This window comes from Orcinus orca, chromosome 19, assembly GCF_937001465.1.
Source record: "Orcinus orca chromosome 19, mOrcOrc1.1, whole genome shotgun sequence".
Taxonomy (NCBI): domain Eukaryota; kingdom Metazoa; phylum Chordata; class Mammalia; order Artiodactyla; family Delphinidae; genus Orcinus; species Orcinus orca.
In genome coordinates, this window is record NC_064577.1 from 19,093,383 (window position 1) to 19,113,550 (window position 20,168).

Here is a 20,168-nt window from a genome sequence, read left to right on the forward strand (position 1 = left end):
GATGAGACCCAGGAGGGAAGAATTTCCCTGAGGAAAAAACAAGGTGTCTGGACAACAGAATCTGCCTCAAATACGTCCCCTCACTGACCCCCAACAACAGGAAACCGGATGCTGAGTGGGACCCCCCCTTAATTAGCGTAACAAAGAGCACCTGAGTGGGTGCAGAGTTTGCTGGATGACGAACGCTCAGATAAATGCACAGCCAGCACACGCTCTCAACTCCTCTCCCCTGCAAGTGTGACAAACCCCACTTTCTACAAGAAGAGAGATTACAGAGTCGGAGCTGGTGAGACTTGGTAGCGTGACTGGGGCCAGGCTCTTGACCAGGGGACTGAACCAGGAAGGGGCCAGAAACCAGAGGCGATGGTGTGACCGACAAGGAACACCTGGGCAGCCAGGAGCTCAGGCTCCAAGTCAGGCCCCGAGATGACAGCTGAGAGCCCTGGGCCTTCCAGGGAGGAGAGTGGGGACAGGTCAGCAAGAGGAACCTCGGGCAAGGCCTACATCCCAAGAGTGTAATATGGAAAGGGTGCCAAAGGACAGAGAGGAATAAAACCCAAGAGCCTGGGGTGAGCTCACAACAAACGGGGATCCAGCCTGTTTATCTTTACATTCCTCAGATTCCAGCACCACCCAGGGCCAACACATACAGGTGCTCAGTGACTCTTCAGGATCAATGAGGGAATCATAACCCTCAGAGAGACATGCATCGCAGCAAAAGAAAGGCTCTGGGGGCATCTGGGTTCAAATCCTGTCTCGTCACCTACTGTCTGTGGGACACATTACTTCACCTGCTCAGACTTTAGTTTCTCCAAGTGTGAAACGGAGCCAACAGGAGATCGCATCTGATGTCATAAATTTGAGCAGCATAATTTACATAAACAGCGTATTTCTGCAAAAGCCCTTCATGAAAATTATCTTACATCCTGTAAACTGTAGCTTTACATTATTTTTTAATTAAAAATAAAACTGCTCTGTAATGATGTATATGGGAGTAGTGGATATATGTATATGTATAACTGATTCACTTTGCTGTACACCTGAAACCAACACAACATTGTAAATCAAATATACTCCAATAAAAATTTAAAAAAATAAATAATAAAAGTACTGCAGGAGAATATAGAAAAATGTTAAAACCCTATTGTAGAATAAGGCAAGAAAAAGAACTAAAAGGCATTACAATTGGAAAAGGAGTAAAACTATTTATATTTATATATGATGTGACCCTGTATATAGAAAATTCTAAAGAATTCATCACACACAAAAATACTAGTGCTAATCGATGAATTCTTATAAGATCAACTTATAAACTTATAAGACCAACACACAAAAAATCAGCTGTGTTTCAATACACCAGCAAAGAACAATCTGAAAAGGAAATTAAGAAAATAATTCCATTTACAGTAGCATCCAAGAGAATCAAATATCTAGGAATAAATTTAACCAAGGAGGTCAAAGACTTGTACAATGAAAACTACAAAACACTGATGCAAGAAATTAAAGACCCAAATAAATGGAAAGACGTTCTGTATTCATGGATTGGAAGACTTGATATTTTTAAGATGGCAGTATTCTCCCCAAAGCAGTCTAACTGGTTTAGTGCAGTCCCGCTAAAAAATTCCAACAGCCTGTTTTACAAAAATGGAAAAGCTAACCCTCATAGTCATACAGAACTGGAAGGGGCCCTAAATGGGCAAAACAAAAAAACTGGAAAAGAACAAACTTGGAATACTTCACTTTCTAATTTCAAAACTTACTGCACAGGAATCTAAAATACACAAAGGAACAAAATGAACATATCAAGAAACAGAAACAGACTCATGGTTCCCGGCGTGCAGGGCAGGGATGGACTGGGAGTCCAGGATTAGCAGATGCAAACTATCATATATAGGATGGATAAAAAAGGCTCTACTGTAGAGCACAGGGAACTGTATTCAGTATCCTGTGATAAACCATAATGGAAAAGAATATGAAAAAGAATGTCTATATGTGTATAACTGAGTCACTGCTGTACAGCAGAAATTAACACAACATTGTAAATCAACTGTACTTCAATAAAAATTTTAAAAAACTTGTATAAAATAAGAACCTACTGTATAAAAAAATAAATAAAATTAAATTTAAAAAACAAAAACTTACTGCACAGCTACAGTAATCCAAACAGTGCGGTACTGGCGTGAGCTGGACATAGAGACAAATGAAGCAGAACAGAGTCCAGAAATAAACCCACACGTCTCTGGTCCACTGATTTTCGACAAGGGTGTCAAGACCATTCAACAGAGAAAGAATCGTTTTTCAACAAACTGTGGTCACCTCGTCTAGGTGATTCTAGTCACGTCTCAGGACTAAGCTAATGCATTACGACCTCAGGGAGCTGCTCCAAGCCATCATAGGGGATCGCAGCTTTCACAGTACTTAACCCAAATAGAATAATTGTGTAATTACTTAATCTTGGTCTCATCCTGAGGGCAGGGTCACGTTTATTTTCTTCAAGTCGACATTTCCAGTGTTTTTGTATACTGAATACACAAACTGTTTTCATATACCAAAGGGAGAAAATCATTTTTCCTATTCCACAGGGGTCACTTCCCAGACAACTGCTTTGTATCTCAAGCAGTTTATCCTAACAGGACAGGTGAGAGGTAAGGTAAGTCACCGAGGAATCAGACACGTACCTATTATCCCGTGATTAGCAGCAAACATCAGAGATGCTCCAAGGGGAAAACCAAAAACATAATAACCGATGGCATTCAGGAGAGCACCCATCTTTTGTTTTCCTGCACCTCTCAGGACTCCACCAGAGGTGCCCTAGAGAGAGGAAAACCAAAACCAGTGTTGCAGTCATTCAGGTGTCATCAATCACATCAGGGCAGAACACAACCTGGTATTTCACAGCTCTGAATACAGTCACACACCCTATATCAAGACAGGGACTGCACCTTACATAAGAGATAAAGGAGAACATTTGCCTTCTAAAGTTATGTTAAGGGACTTCCCTGGTGGCACAGTGGATATGACTCCGCGCTCCCAATGCAGGGGGCCTGGGTTCGACCCCTGGTCATGGAACTAGATCCCACATGCGTGCCGCAACTAAGAGTTCTTATGCCGCAACTAAGGAGCCCACAGGCCACAACTAAGGAGGCTGCGAGCTGCAACTAAGACCCCACACAACCAAATAAATAAATATATATATATATATTTTAAAGTTACGTTAACAACTACAGCAGCTTTCATCCAGAAACCCACCAAGTAACAGCATTTAAATCTCTATTTAAAAATAGTTCATGGGCTTCCCTGGTGGTGCAGTGGTTGAGAGTCCGCCTGCTGATGCAGGGGACACAGGTTCGTGCCCCGGTCCGGGAAGATCCCACATGCCGTGGAGCGGCTGGGCCCATGAGCCATGGCCGCTGAGCCTGTGCGTCCGGAGCCTGTGCTCCACAGCAGGAGAGGCCACAACAGTGAGAGGCCTGCGTACCGCAAAAAAAAAACCAAAAAACTAGACACACAAAATTGTGCTGCATATAGTACACAGAGGTAAAATCACTGCAAACACTCACCGCAAGTGCATCAAACAGATGAAAGGGAGCAAAAATGGGCATCACTTGGCTCACAAGGGACACGACATCTCTGTTGGAGAAAAAGAGTCAGTGACCCAAAACTCACAGTTAAGTGTGGCACTAATCACCTGCTGGCTGGACAAACCTGCCAGAGTGACCAACCAGTCAACTCAGTCCACATACTACTTTCCTATTTGATAAAATGAGGACATGATAAAACCTCACTAACTTCAATGTCACCAGTTAGAATTTAGGTCAAAAGGGACATGGGCTAGGCTGCCACAACAGAGCGTAATTCTTAAAGTTTTGTTGATGAGTATAAAAATGTGAGGGTTGGTTACAGATGAATTGGTTTGCAGGGCAGAAATAGACACAGATGTAGAGGACAAACGTATGGACACCAAGGGGGGAAAGTGGCGGGAGGGGGGGTTGCTGTGATGAATTGTGAGACTGGGATTGACATATATACACTAATACGTATAAAGTAGATAACTAATAAGAACCTGCTGTATAAACAATAAATAAAATTCAAAAAAAAGTGAGGGTTGGGAAGAAAAAGCAGGTTTCAGCCTGTGAAGGGTAATCTTCCCCTGTGGCTGGGAGTCTTCCTCAGAAATGCAGCTGGAGGCCAGTGTTCAAGGCAGAGAAAACATCTGCCCTCCTCAGGGATGCCCTGAGCTCTGGTGGCTGTGCTGGAAGGTCTGTCTGGCGAAGGCCTCGCGTGGGGCTCAGGGGCCCTGGAGAACGACTCAGCAGAGTGGCGGTGACCGCAGGCCTACACCATGGGGCCAGTGTGGATGCAAAACACAACAGACGGCGGTGCTCCCCCCAGAGCTCTGGCCTCCCTCCCCTCAGCCTGTGGAGAAGACTGTTAGCCAGCAGGTGCCACCAACTCAGGCAGAGCCCGCAGGCAACCCTCTCACCAGCGCAGCGACCTCCTCCGCGGAGCAGACCCAGGACGGCAGCGTCGGCTAACCCTGCACTGTCTCTACTAGTCAAAGTGACGGTGTGGTCCTTCCTTCACAAGTATAAACATTAAACCAACATGCACCAAACACGGAAGAAAATCAACAGCGCAAAAAAAAGACCAAAATGAGCAGGCAGAAGAGCTGACGCAAAAGGAAACAGAAAGAACGCAAAGAGAGAAACTTTTAAAAATTATAATTCCTGTTCTTAGAAATATTCATAAACAGGCATTTTAAGGAAAAAGAGCAGTTGGGAAAAGTAACTAGAAATGAAAAATATGAACACTAAAATACCACATTCCACTTAAAGACTGGACAATGAAAGGGACGTGGCTAGAGAGTAAATTTTAATGGTAAATCTGAGGAAATATCCCAAAACACAGGTAACCACAGAAAAGACACATGTCAAATTAATCCATAAATACTATCATTTATCTCAATTTCCTAGAGCTAAAGAAAAATCCACTGCTTGAGACTGAAAGCCTACAAAGTGCCAGGCAGAATAAAAGATTCACCTGCGCCTAAGCACGGCCAAGGACAATCTGAAAGGAATATCTGAAAGGGTCTTCCCTGGTATCACAGTGGTTGAGAATCCTCCTGCCACTGCAGGGGACACGGGTTCGAGCCCTGGTCTGGGAAGATCCCACTTGCCGCGGTGCAGCCAAGCCCGTGCGCCACAACTACTGAGCCTGCGCTCTAGAGCCCGCGAGCCACAGCTACTGAAGCCCGTGTGCCTAGAGCCCATGCTCCACGACAAGAGAAGCCACCGCAATGAGAAGCCCGCGCACCACAACAAAGACACAATGCAGCCAAAAATAAATAAATTTATTTATTTATTTTTAAAAAAATTTACAGGCAAATGTTCTAGTTGCTGCTTCCTGAGGCAGTGGAAACAGGGCAAACACCACACTAACCAAGCAGCTTGGTAGGAAAGGCTGGGGACGAGGGGTTGTATCAGGGCTCGCTCTGGAAGCTCTGACATGTTACTGGGGATCTAGAAGGCCACACGCACGCCTAGGGCTGCACAGAGGCTCAAGAAACACCAGGAAGGGCCTAAGCTCTCACCTGGGGCTGAACTTGAGACTCTGCATGGACAGGAAGTGAAAGTCAAGGCCAAGCTGTAAACTGCCTAGCTGGGTGTTGAAGGTGAACCTGACGCACGTAGAGAGCCCGTCAGCCAAGACTGGGAGATGTTTGGGATGCAGACTGTCCGGTCATTAGCTGACCTCTAAGCTAATGCAGCAGAGACTTCAGTGGCCACACTCAACGAAGAACACAGACCTTTACCGAAATAGTTCTTAGAAGTCACTAAGCAAACAAGAGCATCGACGACAAGAACCCAGGGGACGGGGTGAATATGACTTCCAGAATTGCCACATTGTAATATTTTGAAATGTCTAGGTTTCACATAGAGAGCAGACATGCGGTGGCCGTGGGGGAGGGGTGGAGTGGGAGTGTGGGGTTCACAGAGGCAAACTATATAGGACGGATAAAAAACAAGGTCCTGCTGTAGAGCACAGGGACCTATAGTCAAATTTTGTAATAACCTATAAGGGAAAAGAATCTGAAAAAGAATGTATTTATAGATGTATAACTGAATCATTTTGCTGTACAGCAGAAATTAACACAACATTGTAAATCAACTAGACTTCCACTAAAAAAAACCCAAATCTAGTTTTCAAAAAAAAATTATGAGTCATGTAAAGAAACAACGAAGTATGGTCCATATACAGGGTGAAAAAAGGAATAAATAAAAATTGTTTCTGAGGAAGCACAGACTTTGGACTCGCTAAAATAGACTTTTAAGTCACCTATTTCAAATATATTCAAAGAGTTAAGGAAAACCATGTTTAAAGAACTAAAGGCAAGTATGAGAATGATGCCTCACCAAGTAGATACTATCAATAGAGAGACAGAAATTATAAAAAATAAAGACCGTGGAGTTGAAAAACCCAAAAAATAAAATGAGAAATTCACTAGAGGGCCTCAGCAGTAGACTTGAGCTGGCAGAAGGAAGAATCAGTGAACCTTAAGGTAAGCAAATTGAGATTATTTAGACTAAGGAACAGAAAGAAAAAGGAATGAAGAAAAATGAAGACCTGTTGGAACACCATCAATTATAACAGCACACATAATGGGAGTGCCAGAGGTGAGAGAGAAGACAGAAAAAATACTTGAAGGAAGAATGGCTGAAAACTTCCCAAATTTGATAAAAGACATGAATCCAAGAGACTCAACAAACTCCAAACAGGATAAACTCAAGGGAGAGACAAGTCATTTGCTGGGAGTGATGGCTGAAGGTGGTACAGTGGGGTCAGTGGTTTGAGGAGCGTGGAGAAGGTCTAATATGGACTGCAGTGATGGACAGTGAGATGGCCAAAGAAAAGCAAGATGGACTTACTTTTGATGCTGAGGGTCTAACTGTGGCCATAAGTTTGTAGTGGAACCAACACGCCCTCTTCCGTGACTTTTCCGAAAGTGATGCGCTACTGACACACACAGTGTGCACCTGGGTTCCTCCAGGCTGGGGTTCTGCCATACAGGAGGGATTCAGGAATTCCGCAGACAATGAGCCATGGCACCTACGCTACATAAGGGAAGGTGTAAAGGCAGGAATGTCATGATGGACTGAGAAAGAGTGCAGGACCAGAGGAGCCCACAGACTGGAGAGCCCAAGCAGCTGAGGAATCCTCTTAGTAGACATGGCTGTTGGAAGCGTTGGGAGTTGTGGACTGGAGCTGGAACAGTTAACGTAATGACAGAGCCCCAAGCATGACCACGGGAGAGTGTGCCTGCAGAGAGCAGAGGTTACTGGGCTGAGGACTGGGGCACTGGACGGCTCATCCATGTGGATACTGAGTTCAGCCGGGATGCTGCTAGGGTCTGGAGGGTGAGAACACTATAGTGAAGATGCCAGAGCTTTAGGCAAAGGAGGAGGAAATGGAGATATACAAGCATGTATCACGTGTACAGATGCCAGAAGGTGAAAAGGATAGGAAATACTGTCACTGACAGAATTAGGAACCCAAAATGTCAAGATGAGTCAGAAAATAAGAAAATAAAGATTGATGGGTACAAAAGTAGGATCTGCATTTGGGTCCAAGAAGATAACCACAGGAGTGCAGAATGTGGACGCTAGGGCTGCTCAGGGGCGCACTGGCAACCAGCTCCACAGACACGGTGTCGTACAGCCACCAAAAACCTAATGCTTCACCAGAAGTCCATCAGGTAGAATGAGGTACAGGGGACACAGTTCTGCTCTAAATGGAGCTAAGAGCACTGCCTTCAGGTTTGTATGAATTCCAAAGTGGAGACTCAAAATCGCATTCCGTGGGAAATGTCTGAAGGAATTTCAGATGGTTACCATGGAGAAGAGAGCATGAGAGATGCCTTCAAATATCTGCAGGCTGTTAACTCAGAAATGGATTTAGATTCCTCCAAGCACAAGAACCAGAATAAGTGGGTGAAAATTACAGGTACATTTCAGCTCAAAATAAGGAAGGTGTCCTGGGACTTACCTGGTGGCCCAGTGGTTAAGAAACCACCTGCCAATGCAGGAGACACGGGTTCAAGCCCTGGTCTGGGAAGATCCCACATGCTGTGGAGCAACTAAGCCCGTGCGCCACAACTACTGAGCCCACACTCTAGAGCCCATAAGCTGCAACTACTGAGCCCGCGAGCCACAACTACTGAAGCCTGCGCACCTAGAGCCCATGCTCCACAACAAGAGAAGCCACTGCAATGAGAAGCCCATGCACTGCAACAAAGAGTAGCCCCAGCTCACCACAACTAGAAAACGCCCGCGCACAGTAACAAAGACCCAACACAGCCAAAAATAAATAAATAATTAATTTAAAAAAAAAAGGAAGGTGTCCTGAGAATCAAAGCTGCCTTCAGAGGTAGCAAGATCCTCACCCACTGAGGTTATGAAAGTGTAAGTTGGACAACCTGGCAAGGATGTTTTGGAGGAATCCTGATGTAAGATGAGTGATTACATCAAATAGCCTTTTAGATCTCTTTAATTCTAAGATCTTACCAAATTTAGAAAGATTTGCCATTATTCAGGTTTTTTTCCTGTCCCCTCTCCTCTCTGTTTTGAGAACCCTAGTTACAGCCTTTTTAGGCCAATCACAGCTCACTGATATTCATCTTTTTCCAGTCTTTTTTCTCACCACATTTCATTTAGGATATGTATTATTGCTCTATCTTCAAGTTCACTAATCTTTTCTTCTACACTATTCTAATCTGCTGTTACTCTCATCCAATATATTTTCATTTCAGACATTTTCTTTCAGCTCTATAAGTTCAATTTGTTTTTTAAAAAATCTTTGATGTCTTACTTTAGCATGCTCACGTTTTCCTCTATCTTCTTGAAAATGCAAAACATAGTTATTAAAACTTTTAATATCCCTGTGTACTAATTCTATCATATGTTTCATTTCTGGGTTGGTTTCAACTGATTGATGTTTCTATGGATTTTAATTTCTTGCTCCTTTGTATACCTGGTAATTTTTAATTAGATGCAGACATCGTGAATTTTAGTTTGTCGAATACTGCATGTTCTTGTAATAACTGAAGTACTCTTGAGCTCTAATACAGTTAAATTTCTTGGAAACAATTTGATCCTTTCCAAGTCTACTTTTAAGCTTTGTTAGGTGGGACCAGAGCAGGCTTCATTCTAGGGCTAATTTTCCTTCTCCTGAGGCAAGGACCTTCTGAGAACTCCACCAGCCATCCCATGCATTACAAGGTTTTGTTCATTCCACGTGGTGGGAACACAAACTCTTCCCGACCCTTTATGAGCTTCAAGGATTGTTCTGCCTGCTCCTTTCAGGTGTTCCTTCCCGTCCCTCACCCCACCTTCCCTGGCCTCAGGTGGGACCCTTACACGCACAATTGGCTCAGCGGTCGGCTGAAGACTTGAGGGAGAGCTTCCATAGATCTCCAAAGCGCTCTCTGGGCGCCCTCCAGGTGCTCTCCCTGCTCTGGGACTCTGCCTGGGAACTCGCCACAGAGCCTCCCCACTCCCAACTCCATTTCCCCAACCCAAGGAGATGGGGGGGGCGCTTTCCCAGGGCCCCTGTCTGCACTTTGTCCTGGAAACTCCCTCACGGTAAGCTGGGGCAATCACGGGGTTCTCCTCAGGGATTTATCTGGGCTGCCTGTGGTCCAATGTCTGAATGCCATTTTTAAAAACACAGATTTTGTCCAGTTTTTTAGTTGGTTTAACGCAGGATCGTAAATCTAGTTCCTGTACCTCCATCTGACCACCTCCCTAGCCCTCAGATTTTACAATATATTTAAGCACTGGTCTAAAACCAGTGGGGTTGGGTCAAACTAGAAGAGCACACTTAAAAGTAATAAAACCGAATTTCTCCATAAGCATAATCTGAGGCAACTGGTGCAAATTCCTGAAGCTTCTTCATAAGGATTTGGTTTATTCAAGACACTTTATTGCATCTAAATAATTACACAAACACATCATTACAGAAAATGCAGTAAAATTCTACCTAAGGTTGGGTCAGTGGTTTATGCAAACACTGCCCAGATGATTCAGGTGTGCTGGCTGCCAGCGTGCCCTGGACGGGGAGGTGCCTTTCTGGGGATGAGGTTTTTTCCATGTGCTTTTTCTGTGTATCTCTGAGCAAAAACACACCGAGCACAAGAGAAAGCCCACTTGCATTTGATAAATGAACTGGGTATTGGAGGGGTGGAGGGGGTTTCCATGGGCTTCCTTCATTCAAACCTCTTCAGATTCACTCCCAGCTGCACTACAGATTTTCCTATGGAGTAAAATGCTACTCAGAGTCAGAAAAGTATAGTGAAGAAAGCAAGCATAAAACTAAAAATGTTCTCCTAGAAGATGGTACATACTTGTCACTGGTGAATGCATAGGCTACCACATCCTTTAAAGCAGCAAGTAAGATACCGGTTACAAGTGCGCAAACACCTGGAAAATACAGAAGAAACAGCAGGAAATGAAAGTGCTCCCGAGTGTGACAAATCCTCGTACTGACTTCTCAGGAGATATTTGTCTCAATGACTTAAGAAATGTAATAATTTAAAGTGTTTCTTCTTACTGTCTAGGAAAAGAGCACCTAAGGTCAGATGATTCTAACTTCTTTTTCTAAGGGAGACTCATAGAAAAGATGTTCAATAACATGACAGCATCATCAGAATCTTCTCTAACTGCTCAGATTCCAGAACATTCAAACTGCCTAAGGGTCAGTGATCCAGGAACCTGGAGAGCTGGGCACACAGATTCTGGTCAGAAATAAGCCTGCATGGGCTTCCCTGGTGGCGCAGTGGTTGGGAGTCCGCCTGCCGATGCAGGGGACACGGGTTCGTGCCCCGGTCCAGGAGGATCCCACGTGCCGCGGAGCGGCTGGGCCCGTGAGCCGTGGCCGCTGAGCCTACGCGTCCAGAGCCTGCGCTCTGCAACGGGAGAGGCCACAACAGTGAGAGGCCCGCGTACCGCAAAAAAAAAAAAAAAAAGAAAGAAAGAAAGAAGCCTGCACATGACAACAACTGCCTTTGAAATGATTCCTGTTAGTACCAAGTGGAAGAGTATTTAGCTGGTGCCTAATAACAGAAAGTCATATTTAGGAGCTTCATTTAACTGAGTAAACAGGAGTCAGCATAAAGAAGAAAGACTGCAGCTGCGTTTGCACACGTAAGTCAATTCCCAGAGAAACTGTGATATATATTTCTCAACTTCGATACAGCTGCGCCAGCGAGCAGCAGTGCCACACTCACCTGCACACAGGAGGGCGGTGGCACAGGAGTGTCGTGCCTGCTGGGCATCCCCTGCCCCCAGGGCACTGCCCACCCGGACGCTGGCTGCCACACCAAGGCCTAGAGGCACCTAGAAATGAATGATCACAAAATCACGAGGAGAGATCAGAGGGTCTGAAAATCAGAGTATCAGTGCCCTGGAGTCTACCTGCGCGGAAACCCAGGACAGAGTCAGAGCCCCGGGTTCTAGACCCGGTTCCAGTACGTCCTTGCCGTGTGACTGGAAACAAGCGGCTTGGCCTCGCCCACTGTTACAGATGTGTAACAGCCGCCCTGACTGCTGCCCCCATCAGAGGCATCAGAGTAGAACGTCTTAAAGATGCTGGATTTGAGGGCAAAGCACCTCCCTTATTAACTAAACATATACTATCAAGAGTCGATTCAACTTTGCTACATTCTACAAGACAATGAACTATAAATATATAAATCATTCGTAAAAATGAAATGAATCATGTGAGAAAAGCACTTAGAACGAAGCCTGGCTCACTGTAGGAATTCCACAAAAGCTGATGAAATCTGCCTCCACCATCCGTTATCTGTCCAACATTCCTATGTCTGATTACCCATTAAATCCAACTATGGCCCTTCACAGTAGATGCCCAAACTTTATTTTAATTACTGGTTATAAATCTGAAGCTATGTGCTTGCCTGCTTCTTAAACAGACCATTATTCAACTTGCAGGGTCATGTCGGTTGTTCTCATGTGATGACAGTGCTGCCCTCGGGGGCTGTTTGTGAAACGGGTTGTGTAGTAACCCGATTTTAGTTCTCAGGTCTGCTTTTAATAATTTATACGTCAGCTTTAACTTCTATTGCTACTAGAAGCAGCCTCCTCCTGAGAGCCGTCTAATTTGTTGCTGTTTGAGAACCAGCCTAAGTGAAGTTGAAAACAAATATGTATTAAAAATTGTTAAGTTGGGCTTCCCTGGTGGCGCAGTGGTTGAGAGCCCGCCTGCCGATGCAGGGGACACGGGTTCGTGCCCCGGTCTGGGAAGATCCCACATGCCGCGGAGCGGCTGGGCCCGTGAGCCATGGGCGCTGAGCCTGCGCGTCCAGAGCCTGTGCTCCGCAATGGGAGAGGCCACAGCAGTGAGAGGCCCGCGTACCGCAAAAAAAAAAAAAAAATTGTTAAGTTTAAGAACTTGAAAAACAATGGACCTGACTATATAAAAACTTACAAGACTTGTGGGCTCAAAATACACATATTGGCTTCAGCTCCAGATGAATGGCCAGCTCACATGCTTAACCCCCTTCCTTCCCCAAATGCCACTAAAATGTCAGTAAAGATGCTTAACAGAGAAGAAACTCATTAACAGCTCTGAGACTAAGTGAGCTGATGAGCTTCTGGAAGAGGGAAGGGACAACAGGAAGCCAAAGTCCAGATGAGAAAGAGGAAAAGGCTACATCCCACTTGTTCTTCCCACAGGGGCCCCAGGAGGCAATGATGAGCAGTCCTGTGGACTCATGACAGGGTCACAGACAGCACAGCACGGCCAGACCCCACTGCTGACTGGTCCTCCCTCTCAGACTCACTGCACAGCGACTGGTGGTGTGAGTGCCTCAGAGCCAAGCCCTTCTTGTCTTGGGGGATGGGAGGTGGGGTGGGGCAGTGGGGGAGGTCAGGACTGCTGCTCCCTGCTCCCCATGCATAAACCCCTTAGGTGAAGATGTCATGTGACAGATCCCACCTCTGTACTGATCCTTCCCATGCAGGGGAGAGGTCTGCTGGAGAAAAATCCACAAACAACAGGTCAGGAAAGCCACGTCAGCCATTTAGTTAATAAATCAATGCATTTTCCTTTTCTTGCCTGATGGCACAGGCTCGAATCTCCAATAAAATGTTCATTATGATTGTTGAATATTAAGATTCGTGTCTTACTTCAGTTATCTAATGGTCTCTGTCTCTTATCAAATGTCTCTGAATATGGCACCCCCGCCAGTCTCTATCCTCTCCCTGTGGAATTCCTACTAGATAGAAGATATATAATGGGTCTACACCTTTCACATGTTCCAGTTCTACTTTTTCTCACTTGTATTTACTGTGGCAAAATACACGCAACGTGAAATTTACCATGTTAGCCATTTCTTCCCTTCTTATTTCGGTAATTACTATGTGGTGTATTTTTTTAACCGTTAATAACCATTTTAAAGTACGCACTTCAATGGTATTAAAATACTTCCGTAATGCTGTGCAGCCATCACCACCATCATCTCCAGAACTCTTTTCATCTCCTAAAGCTGAAACCCTGTGCCCATTCAACAATAAATCCTCACTCCCCCCTCCCCCAGAGCCTGGCAACCACCCTTCTACTCTGTCTCTATTGACTAGTCTAAGCACCACATATGAGTGGACTTGTACAGTATTTGTCTTTTTACGTATGGCTTATTTCATCTAGCATAATGTCGTCAAGGTTCATCCACACTGTTCCATGTGTCAGAATCTCCTTCCTTTTTTTTAAATAATGATAACCCCATTGTATGTATATATCACATTTTGTTTAACCATTCATCTGTGGAAGGACACTGAGGCTGCTTCCACCTTTTGGCTCTTGTGAATAAGGCTGCTGTGAACATGAGTGTGAAAATATCTCTTTGAGATCCTCCTTTCAACTCTTTTGGGTATACATCCAAAAGTGGAATTGCTGGGTCGTATGGTGATTCTATTTTTAATTTTTTAGGAACTACCATTTTTCTATTTTCCCATGGCAGCTGCATCATTTTACATTCCAACCGACACTGCATAAGGGTTCCAATATTTCTACACCCTCGCCAACACTTATTTTCTGTTTGTTTTTTTTTTCTTTTTTTCTCGAGAGTAGCCATTCTAATGGGTGTGAGGAGGTATCTCACTGTAGTTTTCATTTGCATTTCCTAATGATCGGTGATACTGAGCATCTTTTCATGTGCTTATTGGCCACTTGTATATCTTCCTTGGAGATAACACCCGTTCAAGTCCTTTGCTCATTTTAACAACAGGATGTTTTGTTTTTTGTTATTGAGTTTTAAGAGTTGTCTATATATTCTGATTAGTAATCTTTATCACATAGGTGATTTGCAAATATTTTCTCCCATTCTGTGGGTTGCCTTTTTACTCTGTTGATACTGTCTTTTGATGCACAAAATTATAAAATTTTTATAAAGTCCAATTGTCTATTTTTCTTTTGTTGCCTGTGCCTTTGCTGTCCCATCCAAGAAGTCACTGCCAAATCCAATGCTGTGAAGCTTTTGCCTTATGCCTATACTTCTAAGAGTTTTACTGTTTTAAGTCTTAGATCCACTTTGAGTTGATCTTTGCACATGGTGTTAGGTAAGGTCCAACTTCATTCTTTTGCATGTGGATATCCAGTTTTCCCAGGAACAGTTGTTTTTGTCAAAAACCGCCTCGCAATATATGTGAGGGTTTGCTTCTGGGCTCTCTATTCTATCTCATTGGTCTGCGTATCTAACTCCGTCTATGCCTTTGTTCTCTTATGGGAATTTCCGCAGATCTATCTTCAAGTTCATTACTTGATTTTTTGGCTTTAACTGGTCTATGAAGTATTAAATTTCTGTGGCTACATTTTCATCTTTTTAAATCCTACCTACTTGCTATCCAAATATTCTTTGCGTATCGATTTCTTCTTTTATGTTGAATGATTCTGAACATACGACTTTCCTACTCTCTGATGATTATACCATCATCTCAAACTCCAAACTCCAACTTTCCTGTATCTGTTAACCCTTGCTCTCAGTGGATTATTTCTCTGTATTTTATCATTTTTATTTTAAGTTCACCACTAAGGGGACTTGTTTTTTTCCCAGAAAAATAATGAACGCGTATTGCTTCACAGTCTCTAACAAAGGGAAGCCTGGGACAAGAAACAGAAACTAGAATGGTGGTTGCCAGAGGCTGAGGGCAGGAGGAATGGGAATTATTCAATGAGCAGAGTTTCAGTTTTGCAAGAGGAAAAAGTTCTGGAGATTGGTTGTACAACAATCAAAATACGCTTAACACTACTGAATTAGGCAGTTAAAATGGTAGTTAAGATGGTAGACTTCACGTTATGTGTATTTTACCACAATTAAAAATTAAAGCCTGTGATAGAACAGGTAGAAAAACAGAAGATATGAAGATAAGGTAGAATTGGTAGATAGCTTCGGTTTACTGCAAACCTGTAAACAAGCTCCACGGGACTTCCCTGGTGGCCCAGTGGTTAAGAATCCACCTTCCGATGCAGGGGACTTGGGTTTGATCCCTGGTTGGGAACTAAGATCCCAAATGGTGCAGGGCAACTAAGCCTGCTTGCCGCAACTACAGAGCCTACATGCTCTGGAGCCCACATGCCACAACTAGAGAGCCCACGTGCTGCAACTACTGAGCCCGCACGCTCTAGAGCCTGCACACCACAACGAGAAGCCCATGTGCCGCAATGAAGAGCCCACATGCTGCAATTAAGACCCAACACAGCCAAATAAATAAATAAATAAAAATATTAAAAACAAACAAATAGGGCTTCCCTGGTGGCGCAATGGCTGAGAGTCCGCCTGCCGATGCAGGGGACACGGGTTCGTGCCCCGGTCCGGGAAGATCCCACATGCCGCGGAGCGGCTGGGCCCGTGAGCCATGGCCGCTGAGCCTGCGCGTCCGGAGCCTGTGCTCCGCAACAGGAGAGGCCACAACAGTGAGAGGCCCGCGTACTGCAAAAGAACAAACAAACAAAAAACAAAAAACCCAAACTCCAGGGCCACCATTTAAAAACAGAAGCAAGGACTTCCCTGGTGGCACAGTGGTTAAGAATCCCGAGCCCTGGTCCGGGAAGATCCCACATGCCACGGAACAACTAAGCCCGTGCACCACAACTACTGAAGCCGGCGCACCTAGAGCCCATGCTCCGCAACAAGAGAAGCCACTGCAATGAGAAGCCCACACACCAAAACGAAGACCCAATGCAGCCAAAGATAAATTAATTACTTTTTTTAAAAAACAGAAGCAAAACCAAATCATGCCTTGATGGAATCCTTCCCCCATCAACAGCCAATCCTCTAGACAGAACTGACTCCCAGCAGCCTCTGCTTCCTCACCCCGAGAAGGTCGGTGCCCACATCTGCCTACTGCTTTTCATCACTCCAGAACGTCTCCGATGACCCTAAATCCAAGGGACCCTTCCCACCCTCTCCCCAGCTCTTCCACGACCTGTTCTCGGGGTCGCCCCCCTTCCACACCTGCCTGGGCCTGGCTCTTGGTGGGGGTCTCCTTCTGCTGCTGACTCCTGTGTCTTGGGGTTTGCCCTTACACACCCTCCCGGCTCACTCCTACACGACCACATCAATCCCCCACTAAGTCCTTCTTTCACTTTTAAGACTAAAAAAACATATGTAAACAGAAACAAAAATGGCCCCTCATCCTACTGCCCAGGTGGCATCTGTTTTTCAAAACCAAGGAACAAAGGGCCTATATGTGCAGAACTGGAATATTCAGAAAGCCTCAGAAGGTGAAAGGCCTGACGCCACGCAGCTGTTCAAGCCCGAAACCCTGGAGGCATTTGTGATTCTTCCCGTGCGTTGCCAAGCCTCCCACATCCAAACCCTGGTCCTGTCACTTCCGCTCTGCCCAACGGCATCACTAACTCAGCCTCTCTGCCCCTTCTCCACCACCAGCCGCCTTCCACTTGCTCCCCTCGACGATTCCAACAGCCTCCTTCCCGCCTCCCATCCCACACCTGTCCTCCAAGCCAGCTTCTACACAGCGGCAAGAAGCTTCTCTCCTCGCTAACCCCTCAGCCGGGCTCGTATCAGGTCCCTGAACATGCAAGGGCTCTCGTGCATCCCTGCATCTCAGGGCCTGTGGTCAGCCCTGACTGTGGGCTTCCCGGGCTGGCACCTTCTCACCCTTCAAGTCTCCGCTTACACAGCAACTCAGGAGGACCGTTCCTCAATGCCTATCTAAAAAGGTGTCTGTCTCTGTTTTCATACAGCTTAGACTTATTTTGTTGTTTGCTTCTTTTATGGTGCATGTTATATGTCTGTATCATGCTCTTATTCATCTCTTTGCTTGCTTATCTCCACGCCAGCCCACCAGCCACAAGAGACAGGGACTGTCTGCACCTTATGCTCCACCATATCCCAGCACCAAGTTATTTGCAGTAAACTCCGTTATTTCCAATAAACATGCCAGGCATTCTGCTAAGTATTTTATATAAGCTTTGTCTTAATTTTCACCTGCCAGGTAGGTATTTTTTCCCACTGTGTATACGGGGAAAGTTAAGCTCAGAAAGGTTACGTAAGGAGCCCAGCATCACACAGCTGGGAAGCAGCACGGCCAGGACCCACACCCAGCAGTGTGTCTGGCTCCAAAATCCACACTTGCTTCTCCAGCTGCGCTCCCCCCTCGTACCGTCTAACTCTCCGAGTGGACAGCACGGCATCGCCTTACCATGTAGGCCACAGAAGCCAGTACATAAATGACGGCCTGGGCTCCAAGCTCTGTCACGCTCATCAATCCTGAAATGTTCAAAAAGTGGAGTAAAGTGAACATTTTCCTTATGAAACTAGAACCTAATGTAATTTCAGAGAAGCCAAGGTTGCCCCCAGAAGCGTAATCCAATGGCAGAATTCACTGTCTGTGCCAAGGAGAAGCCCATTCAGGAAGCATCCAGGAACTGCAGCAGCTAAGATGGGACACAGGCTCATTCCAGAAGCCCCCACTTCACCAGGGAACAAAACACGGGGCTTAAGTAGAAAACCAGGCGGTGTCCGGGGGTGCAGGTCATCCTTCAGGGAGACGGGGGACCACAGTACGGAGGGAAGGACAGAGGGCAGTGGAACTCCATGAGAAGTGATGGCACTATGAACGCATTCCAGTGTCCACAGAAACTTTCAGATCAAGTATTATTACCCTCTGTCTCTGCTGTTTCCTCTGTTCCTCCACTAGCAGTGGATGGCTAAGGTGAATGCCCGTGACCAAAACTGTTCTAGGTCGGAAAGAAACAGAGCGAGGCTACAACACAGCAAAATCTGTCACTCTGTAAACGCCCAGCAACAGTCGGCCGAGCCACACAGTGGCCAGCGTCCTGAGACCTAGACTCGGGCTTTGTTCTGCTCCGTGACCTTGGCAGGTCGCTCCATGACCTTAGCAATCGTCCCTTTCAAATCTACAAAATGAAAGGCAGTGGGGTAGCACAAAGCCTCACCCAACCTGAATAGTGTGCTTATGGTCGGATGGGCAGTGAAACCTGTACTGAAATCTTCCACGAGGGCCTGATAAAACCAAGAGGAAGGAGAAGCAAACTTGGGTCTCCTGAAAAGCTCTGTAGACATGATTAACCAGGCTGGTGACAGGTTTCTACCGAAGTGCTGACCAACCTGCAAGGAAGGTTCCGACTTCAAAGGTCCACCACTCAATGCACACCATGAACATGCTGGGGATGGCCAGCTGGATGAAGGAGCCCCACTCCTGGAAACAGTCCCTGGTCCAACCTGGAGGACAGGAAAGAACACAGCATTTACTCTTCCACAGTCTGACACCAACAGTTCTATCTCACACGCGTGCCCGCACCAGAAGCTCAGAGACTGGGAGGAGCCGGTGTTCACCGGAAAAACAATGTCCTTTAAAGAGGTCAACAAGCCCAGAGTTTGAAATGGTGGGAACAAGGCTGACAAAATGTAGTGAAACTGACGTCTGTATATGCCCTGTGACCCACACGTTTCACTCCCGTTACACACAGCAGAGAAACGTGTGCAGAGTCCCTTAAGAAACCACATAGGTATCCCTGTGGCCAGTGTGCTTGTGGGATAATGGGGGCATCAAGGATACAATCACTGGGGAGCTAGAAGAGTAAAATATGATGGATGGGCACTATAGGGGAAAGCGGAACGCTGGGCGTACGCATGGCAGAATGATTAGATGAACTCCACTGTGCTCACAAGCAACTGAAGTAAAACTGGATAAACTGAACTACATCAAAATTGAAAATGTCTGGGCGTTAAAGGACACAATCAACAGAGTGAAAGGGCAACACACGGGAGAAGATACTAGTAAATATTCCATCTGAAAAGGATACCTGGATATCATAATATCCAGAGTATAGAAAGAATTCCTACAGTTCAGCAGCAACAACAATTAAAAAGCGGGCAAAGGCTGGTGGTGCAGTGGTTAAGAATCTGCCTGCCAATGCAGGGGACATGGGTTCGAGCCCTGGTCTGGGAAGTTCCCACATGCCGCAGAGCAACTAAGCCCATGTGCCATAACTACTGAGCCTGCGCTCTAGAGCCCACGAGCCACAACTACTGAGCCTGTGTGCCACAACTACTGAGCCTGTGCACTTAGAGCCCACGCTCCACAACAAGAGAAACCACCACAATGAGAAGCCTGCGCACCACAATGAAGAGTAGCCCCCGCTCTCCGCAACTAGAGACAGCCCACGCACAGCAACGAAGACCCAACACAGCCATAAAATAAATAAATTAAAAAACAAACAAAAAGACAAAACAAACCAAAAAAATGGGCAAGGGACTTGAGCAGACATTTCTCCAAAGAGGATACACAAATAGCCAACTGGCACATTTTTTTAAAAACGCTCAACATCGCTGATCATTAGGAAAATGCAAATAAAAAAAAACACAATAAGGTATCATCTCACACCCATCAGGCGGCTGCTTTAAAACAACACACAAATAGAAAATAACAAGTGTTGGTGAGGATGTGGATAAACTGGAAGCCTTGTGCACTGTTGGTGGGAATGTAAAATGATGCAGCCGCTATGGGAAAACAGTATGGTGGTTCCTCAAAAAATTAAAAACAGAACTACCACACGGTCCAGCAAAATCATTTCTGGATATATATATGTATAAAAGAATTGAAAGCAGGATC

The 20,168-nt window shown here is 45.4% G+C and overlaps 1 protein-coding gene and 1 pseudogene across 2 annotated transcripts in view; one reads left to right on the plus strand and one right to left on the minus strand.

Annotated features, from left to right (window-relative positions):
* Positions 1 to 20,168, plus strand: part of LOC117200323 (receptor-binding cancer antigen expressed on SiSo cells-like) — a 108,785-nt pseudogene that overhangs the window by 53,835 nt on the left and 34,782 nt on the right.
* The window catches only part of SLC47A1 (solute carrier family 47 member 1), a 48,677-nt gene that overhangs the window by 9,326 nt on the left and 19,183 nt on the right, over positions 1 to 20,168 (minus strand). The window contains exons 9-14 of one of the 2 annotated variants that reach the window (XM_049702437.1): positions 18,662 to 18,775; positions 17,733 to 17,800; positions 11,282 to 11,390; positions 10,400 to 10,475; positions 3,561 to 3,630; positions 2,679 to 2,811 (exon numbers count right to left, since the gene is read on the minus strand). In XM_049702437.1, coding sequence (XP_049558394.1) covers positions 2,679 to 2,811; positions 3,561 to 3,630; positions 10,400 to 10,475; positions 11,282 to 11,390; positions 17,733 to 17,800; positions 18,662 to 18,775 — 570 coding nt within the window. The remainder of the gene's footprint in view (positions 1 to 2,678; positions 2,812 to 3,560; positions 3,631 to 10,399; positions 10,476 to 11,281; positions 11,391 to 17,732; positions 17,801 to 18,661; positions 18,776 to 20,168) is intronic. The other variant, XM_049702436.1, reaches the window with a different exon arrangement.